This window comes from Vanessa cardui, chromosome 9, assembly GCF_905220365.1.
Source record: "Vanessa cardui chromosome 9, ilVanCard2.1, whole genome shotgun sequence".
NCBI lineage: Eukaryota > Metazoa > Arthropoda > Insecta > Lepidoptera > Nymphalidae > Vanessa > Vanessa cardui.
This window is the reverse complement of record NC_061131.1, coordinates 10,876,855-10,896,965: the sequence shown is the minus strand read 5'-3', so window position 1 is coordinate 10,896,965 and position 20,111 is coordinate 10,876,855. Positions and strand designations below refer to the sequence as shown.

The 20,111-nt window shown below is 32.7% G+C and overlaps 1 protein-coding gene across 9 annotated transcripts in view; it reads right to left on the bottom strand.

The window, feature by feature from the left end:
* Positions 1 to 20,111, bottom strand: part of LOC124532530 — a 101,739-nt gene that overhangs the window by 47,638 nt on the left and 33,990 nt on the right. For 8 of the 9 annotated variants that reach the window (XM_047107471.1, XM_047107472.1, XM_047107473.1 and 5 more), the window contains 5 exons: positions 9,057 to 9,234; positions 7,988 to 8,090; positions 6,577 to 6,698; positions 4,372 to 4,529; positions 843 to 1,013 (listed from right to left, as the gene is read on the bottom strand). In XM_047107471.1, coding sequence (XP_046963427.1) covers positions 843 to 1,013; positions 4,372 to 4,529; positions 6,577 to 6,698; positions 7,988 to 8,090; positions 9,057 to 9,234 — 732 coding nt within the window. The remainder of the gene's footprint in view (positions 1 to 842; positions 1,014 to 4,371; positions 4,530 to 6,576; positions 6,699 to 7,987; positions 8,091 to 9,056; positions 9,235 to 20,111) is intronic. The other variant, XM_047107466.1, reaches the window with a different exon arrangement.

The window sequence follows — 20,111 nt, the reverse complement described above, 5'->3', positions numbered from 1 at the left end:
GTGAACTTGTGATTTTGAAAGGGCGATACATCTTTTCTTCATCTTATTTTATCAGATCTAAAATCATTTGTTCAGGCATTCGCTTCAATTTATGCAGGCGCAGCCGTGACGAATAGTGCTAGCTTTATATGTATTATATCTTCTGCAAGTTATGAATTTTAAGTAGCAATGTTATACAATCATGTTGATATTTATATATTCAATTGAATTTAATAAACAAAATTACAAAGTATACTTGTAGTTTTTCATAGTTTTTACATACTTATTTATGCATGAATTAATGTCACTAATCTTACTTATATTTACATTTATTATCGGACTAAATCTTTCGAATCTTATCCCGTGTATTACGTACGAATGCACTATGCAGTGATATTTTAAGCTAACGGCACGGGTTTCAAAATCAACAGCCCTGAAATAGATGAAGGATGACCTACTTCACAATTCACAGAAAAAACGCTTCTTTTTTCATCTTCTAAAGACTACTTTCGCGTAACGTGTGTCTTGAGAATTTTTAAGTGTCTCTAAAGATGATAGTCAATGAAAGCAAATTAATACAGACGTAAGGTAAGAGTGAATATGAGCTAAGAAAAATAGAATTTATTTTTTATCTACTTTAATGTTCTGGTTATTTGATTAGCTTTTGAGAATTTTTTATTATACTTACATAGGTCAATAAATAATAATGATAACTTTAAAATATCAATTAAAAAAAGTAGTTATTTTCAAATTTGTAATTAATTTTTGTACGTTTAATTCCATCGTTATCGGAAAAACGACATTTTGAACATTTTTTGGGAGTGATTTTCATCTTGTCTATATATAAGTACATCAAATCTTACTTGTTTGGTTGTTTTAGCATCGATGTTCTTTACGGAGGGATACTGCGGTCTCGGTAGCTGGTTTGTTTGGAATGTATATTTCCCCGGCGGCTTCTGAGGTTCGATACTTTGGCTCCGAGGGAGAGAAGTCGCTCGGCTGGGCGTTTCTGCTCTATGATGTTTTCGTGTTTCCTAGATAATGAAGAAATTATTTGTGATATTTTTTGACATGTTTGGTCATAAAATTGTTACCTTTACTTGACATAAATAAATGATTGTAATTTACGATATTTTTCATTTTTGTATATTATTTGGTTTAGAACACAGGGTTGTCTTTTGCTCTCATTGGAATCAGAGTGTTATTTTCTTAAAATTCTTACGCTATTGTTGTTTAATTGTTGCAGTGATGTTAACATTTACCAAAGTATTTTTTTACAAATTTTGTCTATTTGTCCGTTTATCCGTTTGTTCCTGTAAATCTCTGAAACAGCTCGTCCAAATTTGACGGCACTTTCACTGACACAAAACCGATGTAATAAGGAGTAACTAGGCTACAAAAATAACTTTATTGTTAAATTCAAACGCCCACGAAGTCTCGGGCACAGCTAGTATGACATAAGTTTCTAAGAATTACAGAAAAAACGCATCGAGCGGAAATCCAATGCCAAGGCTAAGGTACTTAACGTCATTACGATAAACCAATTATGTTAAAACAAACATATCCAGTCTTGACCATAGTTCTGATGACCTAATTGAGTAAGTCGTCTCTATCGCTATTGCGGTCTTTATACCTGATGATATAAATATAAAGAATCTTGGAAGATCTTTGTGCAAGCCCATCTGGGAAGGTACCACCCACTGATAAAATATTCTATCGCCAAATTAAGTACTCAGAATTGTTGTGTTCCGGTAAAGGTGAGTAAGCCAGTGTTACTACAGGCATAAGGGATGTATCATCTAAGTTCACACATTTGTCAGTACCAGGAATGGTTAATATTTATAACAGTGCCATGGTCTATATTCGGGCTAATGTTAAATGGCTATCCAATAGTTGTCCTATTTCCTTGTCGGCCTACCTATATAAGAATAAGAATTATTCTGTAAGATAAACGATAATACAAAACACGAACGAACTTTAACACGAAATGTCTTAAAGTTTGCGAAACGAATAAAATAATTTCATATTTATAAAATAGACAAAAATGAATACATTTAAAAATGAAACATAATAAAATCAAATTAATCGCCTACTTATTTTTTGAAGCGGCTGTTTCGGAATTTTACGATTGGGATACCTAGTATCGGGTGCCAAATTTGTTTCTTACATAATAGATTTGTAGTAGTAATCAGTACTATTGTTAGATTTCTATTTAAAAGATCTGATTCATTAAAGATCTTGACAATTATTTATGCCTTGAAGTCCTGAATTTCTGATTGTTTTGTACAATGTACATATAAGTATATATACATTGCGCAATTGTCTTCTGAAAATCTTCTTTTATATTTGGTTCCTTTTTTTAAATTTCATATTTGTTCTCATATAATTGTCTGATCTACATGTGTGATTGTTGTTGTACCTTAACTTTTCAACCGACTTCAAAAAGGAGGAGGTTATCAATTCGTCTGTATTTTTTTTTTTTTTTTTTATGTTTGTTACCTCATAACTTTTTACTGGGTGGACCGATTTTGATAATTTTTTTTTTTGTTTGAAAGGTAGTGCTTCTCGTGGGGTCCCATTTTTTTTTATTTTTTTCCGATGATGGTATCCGTATGAAAACGACGTAAGTCTTAAATTTGCATTATGTATATGCGCGACAAATAGGTGAATAACTCAAAATCACGTTAACCAATTTTGATGATTCTTTTTTTATTATAAAGGAAATACTTTAAGGGTAGTTTGGTGAAAGTTTGGTAAGTTTCTGAGCACAGGATCCATGACAAATTAAGGGAACGGGAAGGAACGGAACAATTCTGAGGAGCACGTTAGCAATACTCGGTCGAATCTTTTATTTATGGGTTACTTGGATATTTGAATCACCTTCCGGAACGTGGTTATGTTCATGTTATTGTCATAATCGAATATTATAATCAACTAGCGACCCGCCCCGACTTCTCACGGGTGCAATACTGATACTATATATACTAAAGAATTTGTTTATTTACGACATCACATTGCAAACTTCTAAAATTGTCAGTGTTTCTTTACTATATTGTTCATTTACTATATACACAAACCTTCCCCTTGAATTACACTATCTATTAAAAAAAACCGCATCAAAATCCGTTGCGTAGTTTTAAAGATATAGGGACAGAGAAAGCGACTTTGTTTTATACTATGTATTGACGGAACTCCTAAACGGCTTACAGTTAGGGTGCGATTTGGGGCAGAATTTCTTTCTGTCTTTAATCAAATTTTGTGTATATGATGTGATGTCATATGATGTACGACATAGCATACGAATAGCTCTTTTGCAAAGTTTCTTTACTGAGGTCGATTACAGCTCATTCGAGGGTGGTACCTTGTAGTTTATGCCGCATGATGTATTAAAGCCGCATTTTCGAAAGTCTATTTTTGCTTTATTCGAAAGTTTCTTTTGAAATTGTCCCTGAAGTAGTTTCTGATTCATATAAACGGCACGCTTAATCTATCCATATTAAGAAAAAAATGGTAGTCTACATCAGCTTCACTTAAATTCAAAAAATAAATAAAATTTTAACAAAAAGAAAAACCGACTTCAAACAAAACAGTATTTTAAAACAAATTAAAATGCACTAAAAAGTAATAAAAATAATTGCATATTTAACATATTTTTGAGACTCCTCCTAGGTAAAATGAAATGAAAAATATTAGACTACTTAAAAGTCGATTTACGATTATATAATGTAGTTATAATTATTGCTATATTTGGAGTCGGTGTTAGCCAACCCTATACTATATCTATCAAAAAACAATACGAGAATACTTTAAGAAATGTTTCTTACAAATTACCTTTTATACGATATTATACTGGGTCAATCAAGAGGCTCGTATCGCTTCTTTCTTTTGATTGTTGAAGCGTGTGCCTGTGGCTGACACCGGCTCCAAATATAACAATAACTATAACTACGTTATATAATCGTAAATCGACTTTTAAGTAGTCTAATATTTTTCATTTCATTTTACCTAGGTCCTCCTAGGTAAAATGAAATGTCTCAAAAATATGTTAAATATGCAATTATTTTTATTACTTTTTAGTGCATTTTAATTTGTTTTAAAATACTGTTTTGTTTGAAGTCGGTTTTTCTTTTTGTTAAAATTTTATTTATCTTTCGCCTCTGAATCATTTGCTGTTTGTTGTCCTTCTTATTATTATTATTATTTATATACTGTGTTAAATTTATACCGACAAATAACTTGTAAAATTATGTATAATAAATAATAAATATTATGTAATTATAATTGTTTCACTTTTTACTTTTTACTATTACTATAAGTATTATATTTAAAAAAGGAACAGTACTAAGCGAATATATCAATAGAATGATATAAGAAATAGCTCGTATAGCTCACCTGCGTCGGATATTGCTGTGGCTGATACGTCAGTATAACAGTTTGCTTGGTGACCGGCTTCGGAACGCCAGCCGCGCCCACGATCGAAGTCACGCCGGTTGATGAGACTTGGGTCGCGAGGAGTGGCAAGTTGTATGATTGATTTGTACTTTTCTTATCTGCAAGATAAACGTTTAATAAAGTTTTCATTTGGAATTGAAACAAATGACGATTAACTCATTTTAGAAGCGAGATTTACTACCTCTCTAGTGTGAATTGTTAGATAGTTGTAAAGATTTTACGGAGATTCCCTGGTACTATTTTATTTACTAGTTAATGATTTTTGCCCGGATTTAAATATGTAACTGAGATCCACTTGTTTTCTTTAAAAGGCCCAATTTACACGCAGTATTACCAGCTTGTATTACTTGTTGATTAGTAATTTTATTTAACAACCATCCGGGGATAATAATGTTGGAAAAGAGTAATTACTGAGTTTCTTGTCAAATAGATTAAGTCTATATTCCGAACCGGAATTATTTAACTTTTAATATAGTTCGGTAAAATAACGATTTACAAGTGGTCGTAAAAGGCTATTTGAATAAAGTAAGTATATTTTGATTTTTAACTAAAATAATTCTAACATTGCAAAGATATTTTATATACGAAAACTATATTCAAATAGCTCACGAACTTATTACATTCAATTTTATTTATCAATGGATAATAAAAAACAGATAATGAGCGGTTGCTAAATATTTTAACAGGATATTCTCAATAATATAACTTTTATTCATGCCAATGCCCTTAACTGAATTGGATAAAATATCTTAAATGGAATCTAGACAATGTTTAACCAAATATACATTTAATAAATCATCAAATATAATACATATATAACAAAGAAAATCATACGTCACGTATATGTATTTAACGTCCTTGTGTCCGTCTTACTTTGCTCATTGTGTTCTCCAAATGAAGCTATCGACGTAGTATACAAATAAATTAAAGATTAATGACTGACTATATTCATAGTACAATAGAATTACTATCCGAAAACAGATCAATTGATAATGGACTTACCGTTGTCCGCCAAATAATGATTTATTTATTCTTATTCATATATTTCAATAAATATTTTATATGCTGTATTAATTACTTGAATATTATTTTATTTTTCGAAAATGTACTATATCAGTAATATATACGAGAATAAGACAGTGGTTTTTACTTGATCCCGTTTACACTTTATTTGACATTTCATTTTGTTAAAAATTATCTTACCTTTTAAATCATTGTTAAGTAACATTCTTTTTGTTCCTATAACTTTACCACCTGACCGCATAGAGTGTATCAGACTATAATTCGATATTTAAAATAATAAATTAGAAATTAAATTGAATACGCAATTAATTTAATCTGTTAATTATCGATTCGTAAAAATTACCTCCAATTATGTTAAGCGTACATCCTGATAATCGGAAACAATTAAAACATGTAACGTCGTCATTGATTAGGTTAAATACAAAAGAATATTTTTTGTGAATATCAGGTATTCTATTTTTATTGTTAACAACACTTTTTAACGTTACACTAAATGCGATGCAAAATTACGAACGCATTTTCATAACCCAAAGAAACGAATAATATAATGACTTCGTAAGTCATGATTCTAAAAGCTTTGTACGTTCCCATCCCCTTAATACAACAAAACAAACAACAACAGCCTGTAAATTCTCACTGCTGGACTAAAGGCCTCCTCTCCCTTTGAGGAGAAGGTTTTGGAACATATTCACCACGCTGTCTGTTCCAATGCGGGTTGGTGGAATACACATGTGGCAGAATTTCTATGACATTTGTCACATGCAGGTTTCCTCACGATGTTTTCCTTCACCGCTAAGCACGAGATGAATTATAAAGACAAATTAAGCACATGAATCAGCGGTGCTTGCCTGGGTTTGAACCCGCAATCATCGGTTAAGATGCGCGCGTTCTTACCGCTGGGCCATCTCGACTCTCATCCCCTGGATTACAATATCGATATACGTCTGAAGAAATAGCTTAGTTTATATATGTATGTAGACATAATAACTTTAGTTTGTTCGTAAAGTGAAACCCTACCAAATATATTCACGATAAGGTTATACTGGCGTACACACAATAAACTATAGAGTTATGGGTTAATGACAACGTTCACAAAGGTGAAATTACATTAGGTAAACGTACCTAAAGCATTATTATTGATGCCGGTCTCCTTATCTTTGATCGGCGCGCCGAAGGCCTGTTCTGCGGCCACGCTCACGTCGGCCACCTTGGCTGTCTTGCTGTGCGGCTGCCTGAAACCGAACCTAGGGAATTAAAGAGCCAGTGTCATTTGTGTCCAGTGTCACCATTAATGATGACTCAGTTCCATAAGTATTTTACTTTATGTGTAATGGAAACTAAAATGTGTGGTTTTCGTGTATTTATTGCTGTACGGTAGTTTAAGTGGTGAACATTTAAATATTGAGCATGTATTAAGCAACGCCTGTTTTACTTTAAGAGCAATAACTAGTTTTTACTCTTTTGCGGCTATATAAGTGAAAGGAACTGATAGATCACAATGAAAGCGTATACAAGACATTCTTGTTATAATTTAAGATGATTTGATATATAAAATAAACGAAATCACAAGTTACGTTTTTACTATCCGTGATATAAACAAACTTAATTTATGTTATTTTTAATTTATGTGGTAATTAAGCGCACATTAAAAATGTTTATGCGTTGTATATTTGTAATTTATGCTCAAATCTCACATAAACCGGACTGGTTCGGAGTGTCGTAACCGCTGCTTTAAATATATCAATTTAAAATTTAGATACGCATACGACATGCGAAAGGATGTGATAATTTCCTTTTTTGTAATCTAACTTTCTTTTTCCGGCTTCCTATTGCAATTAACATTTTAAACCTGTTTTGTGTTAAACTTTTTTTTCCTGGTCGTAAATTATATTATTTAAATTATCGTGTGACAAGTTTATACATAAATTATGTTGCTACCAAACTCTTAAATTATATAATATGATAATAATAATCAGCTGTCGTTCACGGTTGCGTTTGCGTTTTAGAGGAAATATTAGGCATGAAGAATATGGAAGGATTGGACTGGACTTCGAGATCAAATTTGCTTCATACCAAATTTTATCAATTTAGGTATAATATTCGGTTGTGCGACAAACAGACAGAATAACTTTCGCATTTATAATAATAATGTCGATAAATTATTATACGTGTTCCATTATTATCTGATTAAACACCATTCGAAAAATTTCAATCGAAATACATATCCGCTTATTTTCGTTAATTTTCTGACGACTAAATCATCATCCTCCTGCACTTATCCCAAGTTTAGCGCAGCATGTTTTCTGCTTCCAAGCTTCTCTGTCTGACGTCATCTAACAAGTATTTTTTCATCCATTCTTTCCATTCATATCGTCTTTCACACAATCCATCCATCGTTTTTTGGTCGTGTTCCTCTATATCCATCCCCACGCTCAAGAACATTACAACATTTTCCTCATGCTTGTTATTAAAATGGACTGCACTAATGTTTGCATGAAGTTACAATGTATATGCAAGTATTTATGATAAGTACCTGTTAGTACGGAGCGGTTGGCCGGATGTTTCCTTGCGAGGTCTCGCGAGGGGTGTTGACCGACCAGACAACACCTCCTCAGGTCGTAAGTCTTCCGTGGAACCTGGTGCAAAATATTTAAAAAAATATTTATTCTATGAAATTTCAAAATATTACCATAAAATTATAGTTATTTAGTTTGCAATAGGTAGCAATAGGTGAACAAACGATCTGTCTGATGGTAAGTAAGGACCACTCAAGTATACGACACTGCATGAAGTATCAGGTATTCCTTACACCGACAATGCGGCGCCGGCTATTGGAACAAGGATTTTATGGCACTTGTAATTGTCTTATTCGTCCTTCATAGACTAATAGTATAAAGTCTATTTTAAGTAATCTATTAGTTTTTAATTGAATTAAAATGTTGCCTTCATATCGTAGTAGAAATGGCTGAAGTGTATTAAATAAAAGATGATGCTGTTCTTATGGCTCGATTAGCGTTAATTGAGCGTGTGAGATTCAGAAAGGCCTTCAAATTTATTTTGTAACACTGACTCTTTGCCTTCTAATTTTTTTTATATTATTTTGCAAATGCTCTAGTGCAATCGCGCAAAGCGGTTTGTACCTGCTACTTAGCAGTCTGCTTAGTGGTGATATAAATGCACGTTACCTTTTTTTACTAACAGTTTATTTAATGAACTGTTTTTGCCACAATTTTTAAGAAATAGTCTATATCTCTTTTATAAATTTCGTAGATATTCAGATGTACAGAAATACATCGAGACTGGGAGTTTTAGGCAAAAAAATTAGCTTATGTCCTTTCTCGGAGATCAAGTTTGCTTCATACCAAATTTCATCAAATTCTGTTAAGCGGTTTTGTTATTAAAGAGAGACAGACAGACAGACCTACTTTTACATTTACAATATTAATATAGATGGTAGACTCATAAGCCATCAATATCCTATGTACCGAACTTAAATGAAAAAAGCCACCTGTTTTGGCGTTATTAATCCAAAGACAGAAACCTTCGCTTGTAGTTATAATATTAGCAATGAACTAAGCGGCTTGTTATACGATATACGTTACCCCCATTTCCGTTTTTGTCGTGAGGCTTTTGTTTTCTGCGTGCGTTGTCGTCAGCACGTGACGTGCTGGCCGGCCGCCGACGGAACCCGAACGACGTAGCGACGCCACGACTTGGCTTGTTGCCGTTCCCACTCGCACTCTTCTCCCTCTTCTTTGCACCCTTTGACTCAGAGTGACCCTGAAACAAAAACTTGTTGAATAAAATACTATAGCATTTTATTTTCTATTTACACACCGATCAACAGGTTAAAACTTAATAACAGGGCAAAAGGTTTTATGAGTAAACTTTATTATGTAAACAAGTAACCGCTCATAAATCTTCCCACTGCTGAGCAATCCCCTCTTCTTGTAGGGATATTTACCGCAATGCACAAGAATAAATTTGGAGCGTGAGCAGCGCAATGGTTAAGGACCATATTATAGCCATGTAATGAGATCGAGGTTATGCTATTGTCCTATCCTCCTCAAACTTTATCCTAAACTTAATTCTCTTCAAACTTAAAGCTCAATTGAGGAAATTCCTAATAAAATTGTTGTGCTTTAAAAACTACATACTTTCTATTTGTTTAATTGATTTTGGTTATAATTACACGAAGCTATCCGAATAGCAGTTATGAAAAGTAATGGACACATTTTAATTGACATTCGTCGGGTTTTCCTAACGGTCGATTCAGTAAACATTTTATCAAATATTTTGGTAAAACTCACATTCAGTATCTAGTAATGCGTTACAAATACGCTTTTTTCAAACTATTGAAAGCTAATCCATATAGTCTCTTATACTCTTACAGTAAGTATTAATGACAGTGTAAATAATAGCTGTAATTAATAACTTTGATGTTTAGGAACGAGTAGTTTAAGCAGAAATTAAATAATAACGACTACCATAATTCATACGACACGTTCACAGTCCTGTAAGCGATATTATTTTGTCACTATGTCCAAGAACTGGTTAGCATGTTGCAATTATCTGCAAAGGAGTTCAAGGTACTTAGTAAATCGTAAAAAAATTAAATGTGTATTATAACATTGTCTGTTTCGTTATTCCAGTGGGTATAGAATATATGGTTTGCTTGGTGGTAGGGCTTTGTGCAAGCCCTTCTGGGTAGGTACCACCCATTCATCAGTTATTCTACCGCCAAATAACGGTACTCAGTATTGTTGTGTTCCGGTTTGAAGGGTGAGTGAGCCAGTGTAACTACAGGCACAAGAGACATAACATCTTAGTACCCAAGGTTGGTGGCACATTGACGATATAGGGAATAGTTAATATTTATTACAACGTCATTGTCTATGGGTGGTGGTGACCACTTACCATCAGGTGGCCTATATGCTCGTCCGCCAACCTATACCATGAAAAAGGTAACTCAAAAGCCTGACGGTGTCAAGATCATATAGGTCATATTCACATCCCGGGATTGCATACTAAAAAGTATTAAGCTTTTTGGTCAAGGATATTATATAGATAGTTCCGATATTATCGGTGTTAATACCTTGTCTCGACAGCAGATAAAACAGTTTGTTTAATTAATTTTTAATTCAGTTTTGGTTCATTAGGTCTCTCTCGTCGTGTTAGATAATGCACCTGTGTGTTCGCAGACATGTGTATGTTTACCCACGAAATCTAAATCCTTAAGTAGGACATCTGTTATGAAAATCTTTTATCAAATCAATATGTTAAGCTTGAAAGGTTTCTTTAAAAACATTATGATATTGGACGTTGACCGTCAATACGATACATCAGACCTATTAAGATATAACAATATGAAATAACATTGAATATGTTTTATAATACTTCGTTGTGTATAGTCTTTTCCAACCACAAGACAACAAAGGCTAAATAAACAATTTGACATTGAATCAACGCGACATCGACATCGGTCAGGACCGAGTATTAATAATGATAATGAAAATAAATAATAATGATCTATGATATCATTATGGATTAGCAAAGTAACAGCGATTTGAACGTCGATAAAGGTGTTATCGGATCTTTTGATGTAAAATTAAAGTATTTATACAAAACAAATTAACTTAATAAGTAAGTAAAAATGTATTGTATATAATTATATTTAGTAAGAACTATTAATAATAATAGTGATGGGATATTAGCAAATTGCATGGAATACGTAAATCAAAGATTTATTTATATTTATTGGTTCTTTGATTAGAATAGTCTAGTGTAACATGAAAGATAATGGGAGCAATGTTATGTATATTATAGTCAGTTCTTTCCATGATTAGTATACTGAATCCTAAGTCGTTCTAAAATTAAAGGTCACGAAATCAAATCCGCTCAAGCAACAACGAGTTATCATGTGCTTTTACTTATAATAATTTATCTCTTACTCCGTGATGGAAAACATCAGAAATCTTGATATGTCGGATGAAATTCTGCCACATATGTCAATTATCTACCAAGTATTAGAGCAGTGTGGGAGAAACATCTCTATAACTTCTCCTCTACTGTTTATTAGGCCATTTATAGTTATACTAGCCGCTCATCCCGACTTCACATGGGTTTTTTTTTATTTTATCTTTTATTTATATTCTTTTTTCCTTTTTTTGGTACATTTAACAAATGAAACTTAAAAAATAAAAATTTACATAAAAAACATAATTAATACCATAGCAAAACTTTCCTTATGAATCTCTTTGTCTATTAGTGAAAACCGCATGAAAATCCGTTAAGTAGTTTTGGAATTTATTGCGAACATATAGACAAACATGGCCGGGGGACTTTGTTTTATAATATGTGGGGATAATGTCAATAACGCGCTTCTCCCTACTTCCTGTAACATATTTCCGTCGTATCCGCGAAATCCGCTCTACGAAATACCGCGTTCCGAGGTTTGAGATACATATCTACATTGTAATTGGATTCTAATAAAATTCCGCAGACATTTTCAACTTTGCCGTTTCGTAAATTTTAATCGTTTATAAAAAATATATTGGCAAAAAAAGGCGTATTACTCGATACAAGATTTTGTGGATGGTAAAAAAGCGTGGAATTAATACCCGTTGACTTCCACGCAGGATAATTTATATAATTGTATTAACTAAAATGACTTTGTATTTTTTAAATGTTGAAAGAGAGTAACTACTTAGTTTCTTGCCGGTTCTTCTTGGTAGAATCTTCTTTCCGAACCGGTGATAGCTTCACTTAATTGTCAATTGACGATTCAATAGTGCTTGTAAAAGCCCGCTTGAATAAAGTTTATTTTGATTTTGATTTTATACCATTCCAATGATTGTAAAAGAAAGATAAGATAAGAATAAAATAATGTTTCGACTTTTATTATTCTCTGTAAACATCACAAAACTTCTCGCGTTTTTGAATGGAAACTTGAGAAGAATTGTTTGGAAATATAAACCTCTATACAGACACATGTGTTTAATTGCCACAGGGTTATCTTTTAAGTATTTACTTTTAAGTAATCATGGCTTAGTTTTAATTTACTATTCAACAATGGTGGTGTAACGATCTTATCTATCTGTAAATTAACAGGCTTACCAGCAGTCAGACATTAGTTTGTTACTTATTATTTGTATTGAACATAATATGATCTAGTCATTTAAAAATATGTACTTACATTTATTATTATAATGAAATAAGCTTGTCTGCTTAAACACGTTTTAACTACCCTTAATTTTGATTCCAGTGATTACCCCTATAGAATACATAGAGGGTAATCTTCGAAAAGTAAATTATTCCTATATGCTAAAAAAAATAGAGTATAAATCATATTTATATACTATCATTATCTTTATTAGTAAAGTAACAGCCTGTAAATTACCCACTGCTGGGCTAAGGCTTCCTCTTCCATTAAGGAGAGGGCCTGGAACATATTCCACCACGCTGTTCCAATACGAGTTGGTGGAATGCACATGTGTCAGAATTTCGTTCAAATTAGACACATGCAGGTTTCCTCACGATGTTTTTCTTCACCGCCGAGCACGAGATGAATTATAAACACAAATTAAGCACACGAGTATACACGAGTAACCACTGGGCCATCTCAGCTCATTAACGTCACATCACTCAGGAGTGCGGCATAGGAAGCCGGGGTCCATCGCTAGTTGTAAGAACATACATTTTGCAAGTCACTCTTTGTAATTTGAGTCCAATGAACTTTTATGATCTAGATTTAGATACATAGAGAAGATATCTCATCTTATAATAATAGTTTTCTCGTACTTTTCGTTAAATAACAAAGTCGATAATACAAATTTAACTAGTAGCTTACAGGTACAAAATAACTGGTAACTTACAGCAACAATAAAAATCGGTACAAATACAAAAATAAATATTGAAATAAACTTTAGAATAAGAAAGAGGCTTTTGAATTGAACATACGACAAATTAAAAATTAAGGTAAAACAAAAACCGGTAATTATTATTTACAAAACCGAAAATAACACTTAAAATGACATTTCAAAATATTATTCCGCATGAGCTGACTCTTTATAATATATAAGCTTATAAAAGCTTATTACAAACGTGATTAGAATGCAGGCAGGCAGGCTTTCTCACGATGTCTCACTACACTAACCGACGTGATGTGAATTTATTATAAACACAAATTGGGCGCACGAAACTAAGTAGTGATTGGCCGAGCTTGAACCCGCAAGCTTCGATAAAGATTTACGGGCTAATACCTGAGATAGCGTATCTCGGCTCATAAATAATACATTAACATTTCCTAACAAATTATATTATATAATAATACAGGTTATATAACTTTGTAAGGTTTACAGTCTACAAAGTAAAAGAGGATAAGCTGAACCCGTGGTTTTACCCAAATTTATAAAACTTTATCACAAAACTTTACTTCCCATTACCCCTAGATAAATAATGTAACCTATATCTTTTCCCGGTACTCAAAATCTCCCCAAATCAAATTTAATCTAAATCGGTACAGCCGTTTGAACTTAAAGAAGTAACAGATAGAGTTACTTTCGCTTTACTCATCGTAGTTGTCACTGATACTAGTTTCCATAGAATACCTGCCTGGAAAAAAGAACACATAAAAAGGTCAATCATAATAATAGACAACTCACACCAAAGACACCATTAACACGTCAATGGAGATCTGCTTACTTAAGATAAAAATAAAACAGATAACACATAATCATTATATCATTATATATTAATAATACTTTTAGATCAGGTTATTAATGTATAAGATTTTTCAATAAGGTCAAGGTGAATGAAATATTAATTTGATTTTGTTTAAAGTAAGGCCAGTAATAGGAAGTTACCTTTTACAAAGATGAAACGAATACTTTTTATAAGATGTTTTAACCTTGTATTTAATCGTATTTAAAAGATTCGAACGATTCTCAGAAAGAAGTCTCAATATTTGGATTGTTATAATTGCCAGTTTTATAGTTATTTTATTCTTTTTACATTTCTGTTAGCGAAATATTTAACCAACTAACCATAACGCTGGAACATTTTAATGTTTTAATATTACTGATTTAATGATGTATGAATAAGGCGCTATCTCACAAAAATTGTTGTAATATTACCGATATAATGATGCCTCTACACTAATAGATTTGACATTTATGCTCATCATTAATCACATTTGGAAAAGCACACTTGATAGTTATACGTCTACTTGGTGGTAGGGCTTTGTGCTAGCCCGCCTGGGTAGGTACCACCCACTCATCAGATATTCTAACGCTAAACAACAGTACGCAGTATTGTTGTGTTCCAGTTTGAAGGGTGAGTGAGACAGTGTAACTACAGGCACAAGGGACATAGCATCTTAGTTCCCAAAGTTGGTGGCGCATTGACGATGTAAGTAATAGTTAATATTTCTTACAGCGTCATTGTCTATGGGTGATGGTGGCCACTTACCATCAGGTGGTCCGTATGCTCTTCCGACAACCTATATCATAAAAAAAACGTTTCTGGTAGCGAAATATTTAACCAACTAACCAAAACGTTGGAACATTTTAATGCTATAATATTACCGATTTAATGATGCTTCTACACTAATAGATTTGACATTTGTGCTCTTTAAAAGGCGCTTTCTCACAAAAATTGTTGTAATATTACCGATATAATGATGCTCCTACACTAATTGATTTGGCATTTGTGTTCGTTATAAATCTCATTTGGAAAAGTACACTTTATAGTTGTACGCATTGTAAATAAAATCTGTTACTTAACACCTAAATTGTACCAAATAAATTATAAATGTCTTATAACAGCTACGGCGGTAGTTACGGAGGAAATATTACTCAAGTGTACTCACTATTCCTTAATTCACATGATTGGTTAAAAAAACGAATTGCAACTAAGATTATTCCTGAATTTTAAATGTCTTATGTATATATGCAACGGTAGAATGACAAAGTTACTCCCGGAAGCAATTTCACCCGCAGTTTGACACGAGTTACGTAGAAAGATTTTAAATTGCTTCGAAGTACAAAAACGCTCACAGCATTATTATGAACTGTTTACAATTTAAACGGAGAACTTATCGTAGGTACTGTACATAAAACAATAGACGGCTTAGAAATTATTTACGAAGGGAAATTAATTCGTTTAGTGTAGCGTTTGTTTACAAATGAGAATTATATATAGTTGCATTTCAAAGGAGTGCCTTTAGGTTTTACTCGGTGATAGGGCTTTGTGCAAGTCCGCCTGAGTAGGTACCACTCATGCATCGGATATTCTATCGCTAAAGAGTAATATTGTTGGGTTCCGATTTAAAGGACTGTCAGTGTAACTACAGGCGCAACGGACATAACATCTTACCTCCTAGGGTTGGTAGCGCTTTTGCAATGTAGGAAATGTTATTTATTTCTAACTAAGTTAATGTTTACGGGCGTTAAAGACTACGTACCATCACATGGCTCACTTACCCGGCCACCTATACCAATAAAAAATAGTTAAATGGTTATGTAAAGAGCGCTGAAACAACTACTATAATTTAATTTTAACTACCTATCTCTTTCCCAGAATACTTCCAGGCTGTAACTGCTACTTTAATCCAGTTTGAACAGATTACTATATTTATAGGTAATATTATAGTAGGTCTCTACTTAAATTAAAGGGGGGAATGGGACTGTTAAGCAATCGGTTTAATTACTTTAAACTGATGCTCTACACAAACAAAAGGACAACACATAAAAGTTATTATAAAAATATAATTTGCCAGTGGAAATGAAACGCTAACTTTCAGTAATGAAGTCCATAATTTCTGGTATAACTAATCAAATCTGGTATGAAGCAAGCAAAAACCTTTTTTATAACTGACACGTCAGGTGTTTAATATGAAAAAGTCCTATGCCTAAACCGATCCCTAATGGTAGGTCCACACGACACAGACTTCTATTGAATTTTGTCTGTGTAATTTAGCAGCGCAGACAGAGGTCGGTGTATCGGAAAAGTCTGTTCTTTGCATGGAAAATTCGGATCATATTCACAAGCTAATTCCCGAATTTTTAGATCTCTCCAATAATCACTTTTAAGACCATGAAAAAATTTTGTTTTTTCTTCGTTTTGCTAATAATTAACGTATTTTCTTATTATAAAATTTTATCCGTCTTTGTTTAGACTATTCGCACCGAGTTTGCAACGACAGTATCGTAATATCGACTGAGGAAATTGTTTGAATAACTCTGCATCTTCAAAATTAAAAGTCGGAAGTAATGAAAAATCCAGGCAGTCTTTTTGTCGACCGCCTTTTTTAGTCAGACTTGTAAGTCTGTTAAGATGTTAAAACACAGCGATAAGTAGTATGTAATAAATATACATCGCATTTTAAACGACAATTATTTGTTTATAAAGTGTGATTGTGTAATAAAAAATCCATTACGTTCTCCAGAGGGAGTGGCATTTCCATATGAGGTAGATCGATCGGCGCCGAGATAGGTACGAAGCGAAAGCTTTTCGTTTCTCACTACTCGTTTATCTCGTTCATAATGTTACACAATACATCGCGATTTAAAAAGTAAATGTCAAAGAAAATTTACCACGTGCGTGTCGCATATAAGGCTGTCCGGTGTCCGGCTTTAGTCCAACATGTTTGGCTTTTTACGGTCGTGTCCGGTCAAATATTTACGTGTCCGGCGTGTTCGGCTGGTATTATTTTCTTCCGTCAGAAACTACCAATTACTATTATTACAATACCGAATATCACAAAAGTATATACTTTCATTGTAAAGTTTATTTTAGATAGAGTATATAGTATAGTTTCATAACTATTCAATTTGGCATTAAAAATATTTTTATTAAATCGAAACATCAGCTATAAATATTGCTTTGTATTATTTTGTTGTGTTTAGTATAATGTTTTTTTATGCCATATATGTACGTATGACTGGCAAATGGAACCCCTGATTGACACCACTGTAAGGTCATCACTGAACATAATCCTTTGACACTGAGAGAATTCCTTATATTACTGATGTGCCATATTTCATGAGAACTGAGGTGATATGTGCCTTGGCCCAGTAGTTACTCTGGCTCATTCGCTCTTCAAACTGGAACACAACAATATGTACTGTGTTTAATTAGTTAGCCATAAATATATTAGTGGATGATTAATATACGGCTGTACAAAGCGTGTGTGTTAGTGTCCCTCAGAAACTATAATACAGTGCCTAGCCGTTTTAAGTGGCATTGAAATTTGTGTCCAAACAAGAACTATAAAACTATCAAAATACATTTATTGCTAAATACTATAAAGTTGTTTACTTTAAGCCTCTTTAAAGATTCACATATGAGTATACTTTAGCTGAGAAGGTATCTTTTATAAAGTTTCCGCCTACGTGGTAGAATTATAAATTACCTAATTATTATTATATCGTTGTACCTTATAAATCAATACAATATAGAATCTTTATAAAGTATCAAATATGGTCAGACAAATCGACGACGGTATATTAAATTGCTAAGCAGGTTTATATCGTATAGTTCGGCAGTACTATTCTATAATAACCCTACTGATTAACTTACGATACGATTGCATATTGTATATTTTAAGTGTTAAATTCAAATATTATAGTAATATCCCATATTACTTTCTGACATTTCACGGTCGATATCTGCGGTGAGTTTCGAGTTTATACCTTTATAGAATAATTTGATAGTTATGTTATTGAACATTTACTTATATAACCACGACTAACGACTTTAAAAATAACTAATGAACTTTATTAGTGATAAATTACAATCAATCACATCACGACGACGGTGAGAAAAAAATATAGTTAGATAATTCCGAATTCGCAATTTTATTAAGCGTGATGAATAAATTCCTAAATTTATAAAGGAAATGGTTTTGGTAGTTATGGAGAAACTGCCATCACGCGATTCTTTTGGTTTAGTGCACAAATATATGGCAATTGTATTCGAAGCATGCAGTTTAATTTGATCCAGGAATATTTCTCTGAGAGAACAAGATGTAGTTCTTAGAAATACAAATTAAACATGAGATCGAAGTCTATGCTTCTCCGTTTTGGTACCCGTGATCTTTTGTTTACGTCTGTATCTATTTTTGCGTTATGGGACAGAGGTGTTGAGATAGGTTTACATATATAAATTACTATATGTTAACTTATAATTATTATAATGCGTACAATAAAGTAATTGTTTACATTTTTAGCATTGTTTCCAATTTCGTATAGAGATTATCGCGTTAATTTTTCGTCATTACCATTGAATCGAATTACAATAGTTGCGCATCCATGTAAGCATGAAACATTTCGAAGTTCTCACCCGTTATTCAGAGCACGAATACAATGAACAGCATTTCTGTTTAAATATTCAAAGTACTTGAGTTTTATAAACTCTGCCGGTCGTTCACTAGAAAGATGTGACGAAATTTCGTACAGGTGAATGTGTATTACGATTTCTTTCGCACGCTCGAATTATTTGGATATACTCGATATTGGATTTTTAAACTCTATAAAGTTTTAATGCACAATACGGTATTGACCCGTCAGAATTCAGTCACGAGATGCATATATATCGTTTTTAGGAGGAAAATAGAAGGGTGTGGCCGATATTTCGAGCCAATCCGGATATTGCACGGCCCTTCAGTGGGCTCCCAACATTAGGCTTGACGCTGTAGAGGCCAATAGGGCCAACAGCAATACACATTTCGAAGAAAACGGCTTTGTATCTTTGACATATAATTATATCATCTCTAACCATTTTGCAGACACAAATATTTTAAAAATGTTAGCAAACTTAGATTGTGCGTACCGTATGATTAAAAATAAAATAATCGACAAGTGCTCTATCGACCTACAAATTTGTTTGCCAACAATACGCAAAGTATTGTCAATATTTTGATTGTGTTTTAGCCATGTGACTGCTCAAGTATGTATGATTTGCCATAATATTTATTTACCCACATTTAATTATTATATTTTAGATAGATGACATATGAGTTCGTGAACTGGAGGATTGCGGTTTTCTTCTGTAACGTTATGAACAAAAATGAAACTTATATTTGTAATGATTACAAAGGTCTCACTCATTAGATCTGAATTTGAAATAAATATATTTCAGTGTATTTCCCATTAAAGAAACTCAGATAAAAAAGTCAACAACTAAATTAAAATTATTTCTACGATGTGTGGTCCCCCTAAATGTGGGTACACCATAACGTTTGTATAAACATACTAAAGTAACAAATACATAAGAGGACTGAAATACTACAATTTAATTTTATTAATTTATTAATATCAAGCAGGACTTAACACCACGCACGCGCGTGTGTGTGCGCAATGCAAACAGTAGTAAATAATATATAATTAAATACAATATTGTAAAATACATTGTACTTTTGCCAAATAAGTAATTTGAGTGTCACTTGTTTCAAAATTAAGGGATTGTAACTACACAAACCTCCCAAAAAATGTGATCTGGAGTCAAATCTAATTGGTTAATACGTTCGTTGAAATATTAGTCAAAAATTTACAAATAAAGTCGTAACAGCGTTTCATACTGCACATGAATTAAACATTATAATTAATTATGGAGCTTACTAAAAGGCAGCCGCTCTTGTTTTTATAATGAAATAGCCT